General features: G+C 37.5%; 3 protein-coding genes across 3 annotated transcripts; 1 reads left to right on the forward strand and 2 right to left on the reverse strand.

Annotated features, from left to right (window-relative positions):
* The first annotated feature begins 2,461 nt into the window (after positions 1 to 2,461).
* Positions 2,462 to 6,879, forward strand: fgb (fibrinogen beta chain). Its single transcript, XM_048197849.1, has 7 exons — positions 2,462 to 2,621; positions 2,957 to 3,160; positions 3,711 to 3,894; positions 4,197 to 4,538; positions 5,633 to 5,755; positions 5,949 to 6,234; positions 6,344 to 6,879. The coding sequence occupies exons 1-7, from the start codon at positions 2,562 to 2,564 to the stop codon at positions 6,573 to 6,575; spliced, it is 1,431 nt and encodes a 476-aa protein (XP_048053806.1). The 5' UTR covers positions 2,462 to 2,561; the 3' UTR covers positions 6,576 to 6,879.
* Positions 6,880 to 9,799: 2,920 nt separating this feature from the next.
* On the reverse strand, positions 9,800 to 12,660 carry LOC125272760 (fibrinogen alpha chain). The gene is made up of 4 exons (XM_048197851.1): positions 12,005 to 12,660; positions 11,575 to 11,758; positions 10,936 to 11,081; positions 9,800 to 10,571 (listed from the first exon to the last, which is right to left on the reverse strand). Exons 1-4 carry the CDS (start codon positions 12,032 to 12,034, stop codon positions 10,275 to 10,277), a joined length of 657 nt encoding a protein of 218 aa, XP_048053808.1. The 5' UTR covers positions 12,035 to 12,660; the 3' UTR covers positions 9,800 to 10,274.
* Positions 12,661 to 12,961: 301 nt separating this feature from the next.
* fga (fibrinogen alpha chain) lies at positions 12,962 to 16,714 on the reverse strand. The gene is made up of 6 exons (XM_048197850.1): positions 16,555 to 16,714; positions 16,238 to 16,348; positions 15,932 to 16,115; positions 15,672 to 15,817; positions 14,099 to 14,996; positions 12,962 to 13,813 (listed from the first exon to the last, which is right to left on the reverse strand). Exons 1-6 carry the CDS (start codon positions 16,606 to 16,608, stop codon positions 13,116 to 13,118), a joined length of 2,091 nt encoding a protein of 696 aa, XP_048053807.1. The 5' UTR covers positions 16,609 to 16,714; the 3' UTR covers positions 12,962 to 13,115.
* Between the last annotated feature and the right edge of the window lie 1,592 nt (positions 16,715 to 18,306).

Raw genomic sequence — 18,306 nt, forward strand, 5'->3', positions numbered from 1 at the left:
TCTCTGACCCAGTTTGTTTGCTGGTTTCCATGGCTGCAATACGCGGTGTTTTCCGCCAACTGGCAACCTGTGATGTCGAAATTCTATTGGATAAACTGGCAGCACACGGTTTCGCACAGACCAAAACAAAGACAGACATTCCGACACGGAACACACATTTCAAAGTAGAATATCTGGCTATAGCATTGTTTTTCTGAGAAACAAGTAGGTGAACTTAGAATGTTTGCTAAATATCTGTAAACATACTGGGGTATTTTTATGCTTTATTAAAGTGAAAATCTTACATATAGCCCCTTTATTAAATATCCTGACACATCCAAGCTTTATAATGACAGTGAACGGGGTCACGAGTAGTCTATGTGAAAGTGCATCCATCCACCATAAACGTGTACTTCATACAGCTCCGTGTTTTAATAAAGGCCTTCTGAAGTGAAGCGATGCGTTTGTGTAAAAAAAATCCATAAGCCTATTTAACAAGTTATTAAGTAAAATATCTTGCTTCCCTCAGACCGCCTTCCATATTCAAGTTACGTTGCGTCAGTTACATTTTTTCCTTAAGCTGAATAGAGAAGGCGTAGGACGTAGTGTAAGCTTTTTGAACTGCAAGACTTTTACACTTTCTTCGAGAACTAATCCTTTAATTCAAATACTTTAGGCCTGCTATAGTATGGTTCAAAAACACTATAGTATTTACTATAAATTACTATAGTATTTTTTCATGTGCAGAAATGTTACATCTTAAACGTACTGAAAATAGTGATAATGAAAATTCTGTCATCATTTATTCACCCTCAAGTGGTTCCAAATCTGTATAAATGTATTTGTTCTGTTGAACACAAAGGGAGATATTTTAAAGAAAGTTTGTAACCAGGCCACTATGGGGCACTATTAGGAAAAAAACTACAATGGAAGTCAGTGGTGCCCCAAAACTGTTCAGTTTAACACATTCTTCAAAATATCTTCTTTTGTTCAACAGAACAAAGAAAATTATACAGATTTTGAACCACTTGAGGGTGAGTAAATGACAATAGAATTTTCATGTTTGGGTGAACTATCCCTTTAAAACGTGCAAAAACGCTTTCAGCTAGATTGCACAAATTAATTTGATTAGGCTGTTGTTTAATTTTTTATTATTAGACTCTAAAAGACGTTTTATGAGCTGACATATGCTTTGAAAAAAAACGTAATAGAGCTAAACAGCAAAGTGTGCCAACATATGCCTTTTTTTATTGGAACGTTTTGATATTTTACAGTGGGATTTCAGGAGCGCGAGATGACGTTTTGACGTAAAAGAATCATGAATCGTTTTTTACCGAATCTTTGAAGTGAACCGTTCAAAAGAACCGACGGACTTCCTGTAATGTTCATGACTGGCACAGATCTGCGCAGGAGCAACACTCATGCACACATCTACGGGATTGGCTCCTAAAATATCAAATAGCTGCTTACATTTAGGGCATACACATTCTGCTTTTTACTGTTTATATATATATATATATATAAAATTAATATAATATATAATTAAGTAACAATTTTTAGAGTCAACATTTTTAATTAAGTAATGTAATATATAATTTGTAATTCAGCAAGATCTGAGAATTAATTCTCATTTACACTTAATAGCTTAATAAAAGCTATCAGTACTTAGGTGAGAGTGATTGAGCATTAAGGTGTTTTTTTTTTTTTTTTAAATCACTACACACTGAGTACAAAGTGTCTGTTTGTCATGTTTGTTAACTCCTCTGAGTCAGAGTTAGAGATGTGGGTGGTTGAAGATATGGCAAAACAAATCACACTGGCCAAACAAACAGCAATAGTTTACTTGCTGATTAATACAGATTTAACAGAACATACAGAAACATATGCATCAACTCTATCGGAGATCCTTTCCTGTTTAATCTTAATCAGAGGTCAAAACCTTGACTGACCTTCATACAATTGGGTATTAGTCATTTTACTAAAAATGTGTTGTTGTTTTTTTTACCGTAATATGTAGTAGGACACTGTAATTCTTTATTATACACATGTATAATAAATATGTACACATTATTTATTATACATATAATAAATATGTACACATTCTAAATATGTACACATTATCATACACATGTTCTGGTAGCAACTGATATATGTAGTGGCCTTGTAGGCAATTACATTAAAACATGGGCAGAAGTGAGCCTTCTATTCCAAAATCTGTCTGCCATTGTAAATAATTTTTTACATTCAGTATTATCAGCCATGTAACATACATACTGTTAACTGCTAGTTTGTTTATTATACTGAAATATGCATTAGCATAGACATATAGATTACAAGATTGCTTCATGATTATTTATCATTACTTTGTTCACATCATTTCTTCATTTCCCAAAAATGATGCTGTCCCTGAACTGATTACCAAAAGCGAAATATCAAGAATTAAAGATTAACCAGCACTGCAGTCCCTCCTGTTCCAGTGTAGGGGGGGGGCATCAGGTATAAATTCTGGGAGAACAGCACTGAATTATCTACAGCTGAGAACCTCACACTGTTGCTGGAACTGAAGTGTGAGCTCTACAAAAATGAAGCTACTACTATTACTTTTTCTGTGTGTTGTTGGAACTCTCGCACAAGATGGAGTGGTAAATGTTATTAACATTCTAATTTATAGAATTTTAATATCAAATTTTGATAATATAGTAATTTTTGTCTTGTTTTTATATCCTGTTTTGCTTACTATCTCACTTTACTTCAGGAAGGAAGAGTCTTAGTCTTTTTTTTTTTAATTCAGAATAGTAATAAGACTTTGGATATATAATTGTTAGTTATGGTTGGTTAAGATTGTATTCAGTTTAAAAAACTTCATACTGTGTATAATTTTTTGGAGAACATATGACCTCAAAAAATATGGAATGTGCAAATAATTACATTTAAAAAAAATGCAGTGACATTTTTCAATGGATTGTATTGATTTTAGCTTAAAGAAACGGTAGATGCCCGAGGCCATCGTCCTGTCAATAGAGGTCGTGAGACGTACTCCGCAGGCCAGGCTGCCCCTCCCCCCATCAGTGGGGGAGGCCGTTACGGTGGACGACCAACTTCCGCACCGGTGGGGAGAGCTACGCAGGAGAAGAAAGAGTATCCAGAATCGGGTGGATGTACCCACATGTCTGAGGAAATGGTTAGAGTGCCAATATGCTTTGATTCTATCTGTGCAGTATGTATTTAGACGGGCGACGTAACTCATTCAGGCACTAATTTCTGATATTTTAGGATAAGATGACAAAATTGTAAGTGAGGCCTAGAGAAATAATCTTAACAGTATAAAAATCTTTGATGTAAGATTGTGAACCAATATCCACTCAATTGCTATTTTGCTACATTGCCATATTGTGGAGAACAAATGTATGTAACCGGTCCTACTCGACCCGCTTCGAACCGGTGTCTCCGGCATGGGAGACGGGTGTGCTAACAAGGACTCTAAAGACTGCAACCTCTAGCATCAGTTGCTAATGTGCCTCTTGAGATCGGGGGTTGAGGTTTACATGCACAGCTCTTACTAGCCTCTGTTACATGTACAGCATTGATAATCTCCCATTGAAAACCCATTTGTTCAACCATTAATCTGAATATTAGTGTTTACGGTGGTTACAGCCATAATTCAAGTAAATATCTCGCGCACAAACCACAATTCAAATTAAAATTAATTCTCTCTCTCTTTCTCTTTTCAGGGAGTGTTGTGTCCCACAGGTTGTGAGCTGAAGAAAAGCCTCCTGAAGCAAGAACGTAACGTGAAGCCAACTGTAGATCAGCTGAAAAGATCTGTGGATGAGTTGACCCAGTCCACCAACTCCATCTATGGCTACGTCTTAGATATGACTGCAGAAGTAGCTCAAAGACAAAGAGTCAGCGAGGGTAACTATACTTCATTAAGAGAGAAAGTAATAGCCCAGGATTTTTCAACACTGGCCCTCAAGGGCCACTTTCCTGAAGACCCTAAACAAACACACCAAAACAAAAGCATCAAGGTCTTCAAGATTACAAGAAAATTATAAGCAGATGAGTTTGATCAAGGTTGGAGCTAAACTCTGCAGGAAGGTGGACCTCAAGGACCAGAGTTGACAACCCCTGCAAGTCAATTGATCAGATAAGGATGATTCTTGATTAGCCATAGATTCTCAATTCTTAAACATCACCCTCTGTATGTTCTCTCGTAGGCAATGGTTTGTTGGTTGGTCAGTACACAGACAGCCTAGAGAACCAGCATGCTTTCATTAAGGATGCTGTAGACGTCACCTTCCCCCAGAACATCAAAATCCTACAGGGTGTGCTGGAAAAGATCCGTGAGAAGATCCAGCGTTTGGAGAAAGCCATCACTACTCAGAGGGCCAAGTGCCAAGTGCCTTGTAAAGTCAGCTGCCCGATTCCTGTGGTTTCCGGCAAGGAGTGCGAGGACATCATTCGCAAAGGAGGAGAGGACTCTCAGATGTACCTCATACGGCCTGATGCGCTCAGTACGCCTTACAAGGTCTTCTGCGATCAGACAAGTCAAAACGGAGGTATGTCGACTTTATCACTCAAACAAACCCCTAACCCTAATGTAACTCAGGTTCTCTAAATCATGTGGCCTGTTGAGGAAAGTTATGAGATAGGCCCAACCAAGACTCATTGGGTACCTGTGGCGACATTTCTGCTAAATGATATTACGTTGCTTCTTGAAAGTTTTACAACACTTTCGAAGTGAAATGTCCAGTGAGTGGCGCAAAAAGGGAGTTCAGTTTTATCTGAAACAAATGAATGTGAATCTGTGAACACAGAAGCACTTGAAAGCAGGTGTCTATCAGCGAATATATTAGGGATCCGCTGATAGACGCCTGCTTTCAAACGCTCGGTGAAGAACGTCAAAGATCTATTTACAACATGTTTTTGAAGCTTTGATCTGTTGAGCGCATGAACACAATGGCCAATCAGAGGTGTTTAAGAATCTGCTCAACAGCACTCAAATGCTAAGGTGAAATGCTGGTATTGTCACATTTTTAAAATTTCAATACTGACTTGGAACTGAAGTCGGTACTTTTGACAACCCTAAAATAAAGTAGCACCTATATTATATTAAACCCCACCGTAATCCTAACCGATAGTGGTAACAAAAGCAAGTGTGAGATAAAAACACGTCCTAAAGTAACCATGCCAGTTTAATTTTATTCTGTAAGTCTTTGAGCTGTTTTTTTTTTTTTATTATTCACATTTGTGATTCTCCACATCACAAATGCAATGCTGTATCAGGTGAGCTACCAAGCAAGTTTACTGTGTCCAAAAAGCTAAACTTATGGAGGTTATGTGATGCAATTGACAAAATGCATGTTTACGAATCATGCACTATGGTAAAAGTGTTTTGAGGTCATAACATCGTATTGTGCAAGGAACTGCACCAAAATAAGTCTTTCTTAATCAATAATCTGTTCTTGTAATCATAATTTGTGTGAAAAGGAATAAATATTGTTGGTGTCTTATTGCCACTAATGGTAATTTTAGCAGGAAACTTCAGTAAATAGTATCTACAGGTACAATTTTGGAGTTTTGCAAAAATGGCGGTAGAGTTAAGTTTTTCCAATGATGAAACCATCATCATAAACTTCTCTACTATTTCAAGGTTGGGTGGTCATCCAGAACCGAATGGACGGCAGTGTTGATTTTGGCAGGCGCTGGGACGACTACAGAAGAGGCTTTGGAAACATTGCATTTGATGTGGGCAAAGGGCACTGCCAGACTGCTGGTGAGCTACGACTAATAAATGATATGCAGAACCATGATATAAACTTAGAAATGTGTTTTAGAATCAGTATAAACCAACCTATACCAGCATAGCAGATCTAAATGCTGGTCTTTCCAGGTTCTCAATATCTGTCACATTCATTGACTCTCCATTTCATCTCATTCTCTAATGAACTTGTTGTGTACTGTTTTAGGTGAGTACTGGTTGGGTAACGAGCGTATTAGTCAGCTTACAAAGATGGGTCCAACTGAGCTTCTGGTTGAAATGGAAGATTGGTCCGGTTCAAAGGTCTACGCTCAGTACGAGCAGTTCACTGTGCAGGGTGAAGCCACCAACTACATCCTAGCAGTTGGTCGTTACTCAGGAACGGCTGGAAACACACTTTTGGATGGCGCAACAGAACTGTTTGGAGAAAACCGTACCATGACCATCCATAATGGCATGATGTTCAGCACCTATGACAGAGATAATGACAAATGGTTCGTATGGTACAAATAGTTTGACCTAATGATAGCCAGACTGAAAACTGCATGAAAAACTTCAGTATCTAATGTTCTTTCTCTCTGCAATTGTGTCAATTGTAAACAGGACACCTGGAGATCCTTCAAAGCAGTGTTCAAGAGAAGATGGAGGCGGATGGTGGTATAACCGCTGCCACGCTTGTAATCCTAATGGGCGATATTACTGGGGTGGAGCTTATACAAAATACATGGCCAAGCATGGGACAGATGATGGCATTGTGTGGATGAACTGGAAGGGCTCGTGGTATTCGCTCAAAACTATCAGCATGAAGATCAGACCTTACTTCAAACAGAGATAAAAGTGAATTGAAATGAGATACAGTAGATGTGTCCATTCTTGAGTACATCCCCATTCAATGCCACCCATTTATTTTAGTTTTTTGGGGGAAAATATAGGAGGATAATAAAAACTAAACCTCAATGTTTACAAGAGCTACTATTCGTATTTGCATGAAAGTGTATGACTTGAAGTGAAAAGTCTGAGACTGTGTTATTGGAAATGTTAAATATGGAATATGTGGGGGCAAAATGCAAAAACATAAAAAATAAGATGGATACACAATCCACCTAATTCTCATTAAAGCTGATCTACAAAAAAAATAATTAACAATGTGTCATCTGTATTTTTGTACATTTTTTCTTATTTTAGAGAAACAGTACACTCAGTGTGGTATGAGATGTATGAAGCAATAAATGCAGGTATACATTCAAAATGACTGAATATACATGCATATACAGTTATTTCTTTGCCACTTTATGAGTACTTTTGACTTTTAGAAAGTAATTTGTATCAAAACCCTTTTCACACACTCACAGGTTTATTTAATTTGTCTACTAATAATATCCAAAAGTGTATATGGTCCCACTTTATATTAGGTGGCCTTAACTACTATGTACTTACATCAAAAAATAAGTACAATGTACTTATTGTGTTCATATTGTATTGTAAAACACTTTTGCTGCTATTGAGGTGGGATATGGGTAAGGTTAGGGACAGGTTTGGTGGTATGGGTAGGTTTAAGGGTAGGGGTAATGTGTAAGGGATGGGTCAACAGTGTAATTATAAAAGTAATTACAGAAATGAATTACAGATGTAATCACATGCAGGTGTTTTTAAAATATAAGTACAATGTAAAAACATGTATGTACACAATAAGTGCATTGTATCAAATGATTAATTTAAATGTAAGTACACAGTGGTTAAGGCCACTTAATATAAAGTGGGACCTTACAACCTGAATTCTGGAAATTTTGGGATGTTTTTATTAAATTTGAATAAAATGAAAACTAAAATGCTTTCAAATCACATGAGCCAATATTTTGTTCACAATAGATCATAGATAACATAAGAAATGTTTAAACAAAGAAATGTTACACTTTTATCCACTAAATGAGCTCTTTTCAAATTTGATGCCTACAAATGGCTGGAAAAGCAAGACATTTGGAAAAGGTTCAGATGAGAGAACATCTAGCAACTATTTAAGTTAATTGATATCCGGTCTGTAACATGATTAGCTATAAAAGGTATATCTTAGAGAGGCAGAGTCTTTCAGAAGTAAAGATGGGCACAGCTGTGAAAGAGTGCATAAAAAGATTGTGGAATACTTTAAAAACAATGTTCCTTAATGTCAAATTGCAAAGACTTTGCAAATCTCATCATCTACAGTGCATAACATCATCAAACGATTCAGAAGAACTGTGCGTAAGGGACAAGGCCGAAGACCTTTATTGGACCCCATGGTCTTCGGGCCCTCAGACGACACTGCATCACTCATTGGCATGATTGTGTCAATGACATTACTAAATGGGCCCAGTAGTACTTCCGGAAACCACTATCGGTAAACACAATCTGCCGTGCCATCTGCAGATGCCAACTATCATGCAAAAAGGAAGGTCCAGAAGCACAGTTGTGTTCTGTGGGCCAAAGCACATATAAAATGGACTATTTCAAAGTGGAAAAGTGTTCTATGGTCAGACGAGTCCAAATTTGACATTCTTGTTGGAAATCACAGACGCCGTGTAATCTGGGCTAAAGAGGAGGGAGACCTTCCAGCGTGTCATGAGCGTTCAGTTCAAAAGCCAGCATCTCTGATGGTATGGGGGTGAATAAGTGCATAAGGTATGGGCAGCTTGCATGTTTTGGAAGGCACTACTAATTCTGAAAGGTATATAAAGGTTTTAGACAACATGTGCTCCCCTCCAGAAAATGTCTATTTCAGGGAAGGCCTTGTGTATTTCATCAGGACAATGCAAAACCACATACTGCAGCTATTACAACAGCATGGCTTCATCGTAGAAGAGTCCTGCCTGCCTGCAGTCCACATCTTTTACCTATAGAGAAAAATACATCAAAGATAACCACAAACTCTTCAGCAGCTGGAAACCTATATCAGGCAAGAATGGGACAAAATTTCAACACCAAAACTCCAGAAACTCATAACCTCGATGCCCAGACGTCTTCACACTGTTTTGAAAAGGAGATGCTACAGCTAAACCATGGTAAACATGCCCCCGTCCCAAATATTTTGAGACCAGTAGCAGGCATTACATTTTAAATGAGCTCCTTTTATGCATAAAATTGTAAAATTTCTCCATTTAAACATTTATGTTATCTAAAATATTGGCTCATGTGATTTGAAAGTCTTTTAGTTTTCATTTTATTCAAATTTAAAAAACGTCCCAACATTTCTGGAATTTGGGTTGTAAAATAAAAAAATAAAATGGCAGACTCCTTTTTGTTGCTGAGACTTTAAGACTTTTTAGCAGAACCTGATTTCACGAAGTGCAACATATTCCTGGATGACCATCTTTTGTTGCCCATGGAACAACATTCCAATCAACCAATCAGATTTGAGAGACAAGTTTACATTTTATGTTGTTTAAGCTTACAGCCAGGATTAAGTGCATTACATTGCATTCTACATTAGTGTAATTCATCTATCATTCCCCTCTGATTTAGGGATAATTTATGGGTAGGGTTAGGTTTAGGGGTAGAGATATAGTTAGGATGAAATATGGAACGCATCCAACTCTGCAAAATCAGGATGTGCTGCATTGCACAACCTCAGAAAAAAGGTACAAAAGCTGTCACTGGAGTAGTACCCTTTTAAAAGGTACTAATATGTACCTTTAAAGAACTATTATGTACACTTTAGGTATTAAAATGTACATTTAAGGTACTAATATGCACCTTTTAGGGATAAATAAGGTACAAACGTGTACCTTTTGTAAAGTTGCCACTCCAGTGACAGATTTTGTAACTTTTTCTAAAAGTGTATGTATCCTAAACATTCACAATTAAACAAAAATGTCATACTTTATTTGACATAATTACAGATTGGTTGGAAATGATGCCCAATAAAAATAGCAGCTTTGATTTTTTTTTTTTTCTTCACACGTCACATGCCTCATCCATGTTTATTACTTTGTTGTCTCTTTGGTAAACAAGTACTCTTTATTAGGGGCAAAATTGTTTGGTGGAAACAATGCAGTTTTAATGTGAACTTCATATAAATTCAAAAACTGAAAAGGTGGCCAAACGTGGTTTTATTGGGGCAGAAGTCATGATACTCATTATATGGCTTACAAAAACATTACACAGTTGTGAGGTATTTAATACATTTAATACATTCTGTTCATTTTTTAAATATCATTTTGTACAGTATCTCATTCACATTTGCTTCTTAGCTGCAACTAAGGCACGACCATCTTTTTTTTTTCTTCTGCTGCAAAGAATAGAATATTTGTATTTTTCTAACACTATACCTGGAATATTGGACAAAAGTTAGATATATAAAATAAAAACAACAAGGAACTGTTCAAGTGATGTTGACAAAATAAATGGCACAGTGATCTTTAAATAAATATGCAGCAAATATTTAACAAACTAAGTCACAAGGAATAAGTGCAGTATTTGCCAATATAGCCTACTGCTCATGCATTACCAAATCATACACTGTTTCAGATCAAAACAATCCTTCATATTACTAAACTAGACATTAAAAATCTTCAAGGAGTTCATCTAAAACCATCTGATGCTGCTCAATGTCTTCAAACTTTGTAAGAAGCTCAGTGCGTACAATGGGAATTTTCCGGTAAGTGGGGGATACAGTGGGCCGATCAGCCGACTGCAGTTTTAGTTTTTGGACCTTAGAGAATGATTTCCGCCTCTTCGAGATTACACTGAACTGCGCCATTTTGTTCTCCATAGCTTCGAAGGCTTCGTTATCAACGGCATGGTCAAAGGTTTGCTTGCATGATCCTTTGCACGCACGGATTTTGATGTCAATGTCCACCTTCACTCCAAAAAATTAAACAAAAACAAGTCTGAATCAGGACAAAAGTTACATTTCAACTTTTAAGCAAACAGTGAAATCCCTGACTCATACGTTTTTGCAGAACATCTGATCAAATATATTGATTATGTGAACCTGAATTTATTTGTCCTTCCAGTCAAAAATAAACAGCAGTGGTGCATAACTGAGGGGATTTAATAAACTTCTAAGTAGGGTGCAATATATAGAGAGATATATTTAGAGATATCAGAGATATTTATTCATAATATGTTATTTGTATGTTCAAATAGTATTGACTTTAACTGTGTGGGACCTTGCATTACAAAGGTTGAGAATCGCTAAATTAAAAGATAAAATGCATTACCTCAATTCGACGGATTTCATTGATCTGTTCCCAGATCATGCGATGGTGCTTCTGTAAATCTTTTGCAAGTCCTGCAGACTTCTTGTGCAGCAATGTTAGGTTTCTTTGAAGGTCTTCAGCAAACTCTGCATATCTGAGCTCCTGCACTGCACAGAGAGAATACCAACAGACCAGCCTTTTGTAAATTACTAATACAACATATTTTTCTATTTTTATTTATATCTCAGGTGCCTTCTGAGTAATTAATCAGAAATGTAGGTTCTTGAAATGAATATTATACATAACTGTTCACCACATTGGAAGAACCTTCTGGAGAACCAATAGGAACCCTTCCAAAAAAGTATAGTTCTCTGAGGAACATACAAGATGGAAGCTAAAAGTTCCAGTCAATGATTAATCTAGTGACCTCTTCATAAGGGAAAAGATTAGAGGCACTTATATATTAAAACTGTCTGAGAATAAAAATAGAATATCTGAGACAACTTCAAAAGGGTGTCTAGAGGTTCTCTAGTGTTGCAATCTAACAACCCCCAAATGGTGCTTCAGTTATCTTTCCATTTCCATTTTTCCATTTACAAAACACCTGATTTGAGAATTAGATATAAAATCACATGTAAAGAACCATGACGTTTCACATACTATATGTTTGGATGATAGTTTTTCTTTGTGACCCATAAAACTGGACACTCTTTTGCATTACTGATGAAGTGATGTCCTGATTTTGTTGAATCCTTTCACAAATATTTCTCAGTCGTTTACGAATATCTTCATCTGCCATATTAATTAGACCCTCCAGTTGACACCCAGATGGACATTTATCCTCCTGCAAAAAACAAACACAAACCCCCCCCGAAAAGTTCCAATACTAATTCCAACATTTATTTATTTTATTAATCTTTTTGTTAATGAATGTACTTTTCATTCTTTCTTAGTGGTTTGTGATGTGCAATATAATAATTATTTAATTTTGATTTATGATTTATTACTAATTTACTTATTAATTAATTTACTAAAAAACTCTTTCTTTTTTTTTTGAAGATAAGTGATCCGATTCTTAAAAATCACTCACCCTCTCCTCATCAGAGCACAAAGGGTACATTGGCCGTGCTGGACACTGTCCAAATTTGCTGTAACCATATTGATTATGTTGTTTGCGACTGGATTTCAAGGCCGTACACACTGCAACAAACCAAACACACTTGCATTAAACTTTAATGTTTATACTTCATAGATGGGTGATGATGGCTAATTTTGACAATTTCATTCGCAGTAAGAGGGTAATCATATATACAGTGGTAATGTTGTAAGCTCATTGTTTGTTCTACAACCTTGATGTGAAACCTATACCCTTGGGTTTACAGACAAGACTTAAGTCTAGTCCCAGACTAAAATGCATGTTTGAGATGTTTTGAAAGCAACTTAAAATATGTCAGTGCCATTGTTTTGTCAAAAGATGCACACCAGTAATGTTTTTTTTTTTCTTTTTCTAAGGCATGTTAATAAAAGCTACTTAAATGTCCTAATTGAACTAGTCCTGGCTTAATCTAAGCCCTGTCTGTGAAACCAGGGCATAAACTTTAACATAATTTAACTACCTAGAATTGTATCTAAACCAGTAGGGCACAGATGACTAGTCTTGTATTAAATATAGGCCTACTGAATAGTAGGTAAATGCATTTTAATCTTTAACTAGTGGTCAAGATGATAATATGATCTTTAAGATACACTGAAGAAAATGAGCAAAAATTGCACCTTTAGGGATACAAATGCTTGTCACAGGGTAACACTTTGTAAAAGGTACCTTAACCTAGTAATATGTACTCTAAAGGTACTACTATTAACCTTTTAGGGTAAAAAAGATGTCTATTGGTATGTACAAGGTACAAAGATGTATATTGCACACTTTTTTGCTAAACCAGACTAAAATAAGGCTTTATTTATTGTGGTTATGACAGCTGTGGGGTGTCTATTTCCAGAAAATTATTCTAAAAGCAGATATTTTGAAATAAAAAAACACACTCCAAACTTTAAAGTGAACACATTTTTATTGGAAACATGAGGTAAGATGGTTGTGTAAAAATGGAAACATTACAGCTTTACATTATGGCAAGCAGAAAATTGATACTAATCATTCAAAACAATGGCTATCTGTCCACCCTCACCCACCCCCTTTTCACTTTTCAGACAGGTCTGATCTTCATTCTCACTACTTTGAGAGAGTAATCAGCTGGTTTGAAAAGCAGCCATACAACACCATTCTCAATCTCGTAGGGGACTTTGGTGCCGGGGTCGTACTGGCCTCCTTTATAGTAAATCCCATTGAGATTGGCTGACTGGCAGTTATTGTACCACCACCCTCCACCGTACATCTCCGCACAGTTCTCCTCCCACTTATCGTTGTCCCTATCGAAAGTGCTAAACTTCATGCCAGTATGTGAAAGGAATGATCCGAGGTTAGGCTGCCCTTGCACTAACGCATCACCTGCGTCACCCGTGTAATCCGACACGGTCAACGGGAACCCCTCTGCCTCCGAGCCAACTTTAACACTGTACTCGGCATAGGCCTCGTTCCCATGCCAGTCCTGCAGCTCCACTCTAAGAAGACTCTCTTTCTGAGTGAGAAGGTGTAGATAGTTGTTCCCGATCCAGATCTCGCCCTTACCCTGTTGGTCTACCTGGCCAAAACCATTTTGATACTCCTTCCAAGTGCGATTGAAGTTAACAGACCCATCCTCCCGCTGCTGAACCAGAACCCAGCCCCCCATCCCAGTGCCCTGGTCACAGTAAACCTCTACTACCTCCTCCGACCCAGCCGGCTTTATTTTGAACAGGCCGCTCTGACCTCCGTTCGCATGCTTCTGCAGGATATCAACGCAATCTGAAAGAAGATTACACACTTGCTGAGCAAAGAGCAAAGCTGCATTGCAAATTTGTTCCATTAATTTCAGAACTAATACAGAATTTACATAGTTCTGCAACATTGTTTCTGGATGAGCAATTAAATGTGACATGTTGTTTGTAATTACTTGGATATTAGTTTAGCCCATTACACCACGTTTCCAATAAGCTCTTAACAAACTCTTGCTAGTATTGTCAGTATTATGAAGAGAATTATGGTTCACTTGTGTATGCTGCTTGAGTTAAGAGTTTCACTCAAGTGTACCTCCACCAACAAGGCCAGCCTTGCGGTCGTCCTTCGATTTCAAACTTCGTGCGTGGATGTCGGGCAGATCCTCTTCCACATCACCACGCATAAATGCCCCAAGGTCATCCCCGAAAATTGGATCGCTAGAGAGGGTGGTCTTTGAGGAACTCTTGGTTCCATGTGACACGACTGTTTTTGTGGATGAGGATGAGGATAACCTTTGGGTATCAGTGCCAAGCCCCTTGAAGAAGTCTCCACCGAAGCCACCTAGATCATCGGTGTCGCGAGTGAGAGAAGTGATGGACTTTTCACTCCCACCAGTCAAGGTTACTGTCACACCGTCACGCTTCAGTTCTTTCCTGTCTTTGCCTGACAAAAATTCTGAATCAGAAATTCCTAGTTTTTCTAAATCTTCACACCCGGGCCCACTAGCCGTAACCTCAGTCTTCGTCACGGGGCCGTCTTTGGTATGTGTTACCACTGTGCGCACTGACTTAGTGCACTGCTTGACGGTGGAGGTGGAGGTGGAGGTGGAGGTGGAAGAGGAGGAAGTTGAAGTAGAGGAGGAAGTTGAGCCCGTACCTGATGTGGGGAACTTGCTAACAGTTGCGGCAGATTCGGCAGTGGAACCTTCTGCTTCCAGAGTAAGCTGCATCTGACCCACGTCTCCGAAGAGGAGCTGCTTCTGCTCGGCTTTACCCGTTCCACTTTTGTATATGGAGGGTAACACCACGTCCTTCAATGGCCTGCTCTTCATGATTCCCAGGGAACTGACTGTCTCCACACTCTGTACGCGGATAGTGTTCAGATGGTCCATTTGCTTGTCCAGAGCCACGTAGCTCTCCTTGTCCACCGTGAACTCACTGTAGCTGCCGCAAGAGCCCTTGCATGTGCGTAGTTTGATGTCAATGTCGACCTGCGCCAAGAGATCATATTGGGGGAATGTGCTTTAATAGGAAGTTATGTCAAGAAATCAGTGTAGAGAAAGATAGATAGATTTTTTTATATATTATTATTTTACACTTTAGGGCTTTTAACACTGCCCTTAACCCTGGGATATCGTCATTCTAAACACCGCTTTTAGCCCTGGGTAAAGCACAAAATCTTACATATTAAATCATAAATTCAACCCTCCATATGAAGGATTATGTAAATAAATAGATTAAATAATAGTTCAAAACAAGACATGGTTTGTAGGATTGATGTCCCAGAATGTTCTGGGAACCAAAAATTGTAAGCTAGGAGGAACATTTCACACTTGTAATTTATGCTGCTTTCATTGCTCTCAGAATTATTGTGAATATGAGTTTCCTAGGTAAAAATTGCACATGAATGTCCTCCGAGTTCGAAACTTGAATGCAATGAGCTCGTTATCAAGACTTCAGAAGTGGGAATTATCAAATTTCCGATAGCACATGAAGGCAGAATTAGAAGCGAATTGTTAACCCCGGGTAAATTATGAGCAGTGTGAAATGTGAAGAATGAAAACCCAGGATTTACCCAGGGTTTTCTCATAATTTTTTCTCATAAATTTCTCATAAACCACTGAATTTTGATAAATTAAAAGATATTGTTTAAGTATTTTGCTCACCTCAAGTCGCTGCATTATAATAACTTGATCTTTGACCTGCGACTTCAGAGCGTCCAGTAACCGGAGTTGACGGTCAATTTTAATCTTGATATCAGTAATTCTCTGTCTCAGCTGGTCGGCCAGCGAGGCGTACCTGTTATCATTACCTGAGTGAAAGTAGAAAACATTATCTGAAGTGTCTTCCTCAAATAAACTTGATCTTTGGCATTAATGATGAAAATTTTCCAAAAATCAAAGACCGAATCAAAGCGAATCCTTACCGGAGGAAGAGGTCAGTCGCTCTCTTAGGTAAGTGTAAGTGGTTTTGGACACTTGATCAGCAGAGCGATAAAGTTTCTTGCCCTCGTCTAGGAGACTGCGAATTTTCTCAATCTTCTTGAGGATATCGTGGTCAGCTTTGTCCATGAGGCCTTGAACTCGGCAACCGGATGGACATCTGCTTCCCTGAAGAAATGAAATGTGTGTTTGCTTTCTTTAGCCAACTTGTTGTTGCACAATTTTTTGTGCTTGATGAAATCTTCAATTGATATTTATGACTTAAATAATAAATAAGTAATAGTACATACCCAGTCATCATCTGTGCACATAGGCCATTCTTTTGTCTGACAGGCGTCTTGTGCCTTGTAGCCGTGTTCAATAGGACGAGCACCTCTAGGGTCCACGATTATGTCCTCTGACTGTAAAAGTCAGAGTCAAAGAGGGAAAACAACTACTTTAAGTGTGCAAATATATATATTGTGATCAGTGCATAAATAAACAAATAGTTGTATTTATTTAAGAATCCAAATTGGTTCAAAATAATAATAAATGAATAAAGGAGATTCGTTGACTGTTTGTTAGTGTTAAATGATAAGACCCAGTGCATGAAGGAAAAGTCACTTACCAAGGCAGAGGACACAACCACGAACAGGCAGAAGAGCGAATATGTGAGCTTCATCTCTGGCCGCTCTGTGCAGAATACAGACTCTCACTGCTCACATATCCCATATGAACCCTTCTGATTGATCAACAGATTGACTCATTATTGACCATCGTCACTGAGTCCCCAGCCCCCGCAGTCTGGAACAGAGGACAGTGTGTGGACAAACTCACCCTCCCAGAAACAGAGAGAGAGAGATTACACAATTCTGAAATAACTGGTTTACGGGAATGATAATGCGTGTGCTTGTACAAGAACTGACCCTGCAATATGACTTTCCTCAATGGGCTAGAAGCACATTAATGGAATATTTATTTATCATTCATTATTGTATCATTTATATACATATATATATATATTTGAGGACTTATAAGCCAGATTGATTTAATTGTATTTTAAATAAAAGCTGTTCTTTTGAACTTTATATTTATCAAAGAGTCCTGAAAAAGCAATGTATCACAGTTTTAACAAATATATTAAGCAGTACAACTGTTTTCAACATTGATAATAATAAAAAATATTTCTTGGGTAGCTAGTCAGCATATTAGAATGATTTCTGAAGGGTCACGTGACACTGCAGACTGGAGTAATGATGCTGAAAATTCAGCTTTGCCATCACAAGAATTAATTACATGTTAAGATTTATTTTATTTATTTATTTATTTTTAAATTGTAATAATATTTCTCAATATTACAGTTTTTTCTCTTGTTGTTGTTTGTTTGTTTTCAGAAAAAGAATAAGAGACTAATTTAAAAAACATCTTACTGACCCCAAAATTTTACCGGTAGTGTATGACCAAAGGTTGTTTAACATTTGATCTTTATTTCGCACATTTTTTATTTTTAGGCTTGTGAATAAATCATTACTTACTGACTGATTCATTAGGGTTCATTTCACTGCATGTTTGCAAACAGGGTGAATCATCATTTGAGTCTTTGCACATTTAATGCACCAAGGAAGGGGTGAGAACATGTGTCTGTGAAGATCGTTTCGGCCTGTCTTTTTCAATTACACAACCAATGTTTGTTTTAAGTTGTTTTGAAGTGCGCTTAACTCGTTGCACAAATATCACATCTCTTCTGTTGATGAAAGACACCTCAGCGACAGCGTTAAGTGCTCTTCTTCATCACTATGCTTTGTGTATTTACAATAAAAATTAAAGTAGATAAAGGAGAGGCACTATTGGAAAAGTATGATTTTGGAACAATTTCGGCTACCAAACTTTCATTCAAACCACCAACAGAATCTATACCAATTTTCAAAATTTTAAATTTTTATATTAAAACAAACAAACCACCCATACAAAGTTACATTTTCCTTGTAAGGTAACCTTGTCCCAGACCAATTTTAAAAATTTCAGATTTTGTCTCTAAAATAATATTACAAATCACATATTATTGCTTGTGTGTGTGTGTGTGTGTGTGTGTGTGTGTGTGTGTGTGTGTGTGTGTGTGTGTGTGTGTGTGTGTGTGTGTGAGTTTGTTTATATTACATTGTGGGGACCAAATGTCCCCACGATGTAATATAAACCTGAGTTCACCTACATCGTGGGGACCGGCCACCGGTCCCCACAATGTAAATTAATTAATAAAAATACTAAATGATGTTTTTGTGAGAAAATAAAGGTATGCACAGTTTCCTGTGATGGTTAGATTTAGGGTTAGGGGTAGGGTAGGGGGATAGGAAGTACGGTTTGTACAGTATAAAATGCATTG

The sequence above is a fragment of the Megalobrama amblycephala genome, linkage group LG7 (genome assembly GCF_018812025.1).
Source record: "Megalobrama amblycephala isolate DHTTF-2021 linkage group LG7, ASM1881202v1, whole genome shotgun sequence".
Classification (NCBI taxonomy): Eukaryota; Metazoa; Chordata; class Actinopteri; order Cypriniformes; family Xenocyprididae; genus Megalobrama; species Megalobrama amblycephala.

What these genes read in the sequence shown, in the direction of transcription:
- fgb (XM_048197849.1), top strand. Translation starts at nt 2,562, where the DNA reads ATGAAGCTACTACTATTACTTTTTCTGTGTGTTGTTGGAACTCTCGCA. An exon ending in CCCACATGTCTGAGGAAATG is followed by an intron (nt 3,161 to 3,710) that starts GTTAGAGTGCCA and finishes TTCTCTTTTCAG; the next exon opens with GGAGTGTTGTGTCCCACAGG. An exon ending in TCAGACAAGTCAAAACGGAG is followed by an intron (nt 4,539 to 5,632) that starts GTATGTCGACTT and finishes TACTATTTCAAG; the next exon opens with GTTGGGTGGTCATCCAGAAC.
- LOC125272760 (XM_048197851.1), bottom strand. Translation starts at nt 12,034, where the DNA reads ATGTACCCTTTGTGCTCTGATGAGGAGAGG. An exon ending in TGTGCTCTGATGAGGAGAGG is followed by an intron (nt 11,759 to 12,004) that starts GTGAGTGATTTT and finishes TGTTTTTTGCAG; the next exon opens with GAGGATAAATGTCCATCTGG. An exon ending in ATGAAATCCGTCGAATTGAG is followed by an intron (nt 10,572 to 10,935) that starts GTAATGCATTTT and finishes TTTGGAGTGAAG; the next exon opens with GTGGACATTGACATCAAAAT.
- fga (XM_048197850.1), bottom strand. Translation starts at nt 16,608, where the DNA reads ATGAAGCTCACATATTCGCTCTTCTGCCTGTTCGTGGTTGTGTCCTCT. An exon ending in TGGTTGTGTCCTCTGCCTTG is followed by an intron (nt 16,349 to 16,554) that starts GTAAGTGACTTT and finishes TGACTTTTACAG; the next exon opens with TCAGAGGACATAATCGTGGA. An exon ending in GGCTGGCCTTGTTGGTGGAG is followed by an intron (nt 13,814 to 14,098) that starts GTACACTTGAGT and finishes ATCTTCTTTCAG; the next exon opens with ATTGCGTTGATATCCTGCAG.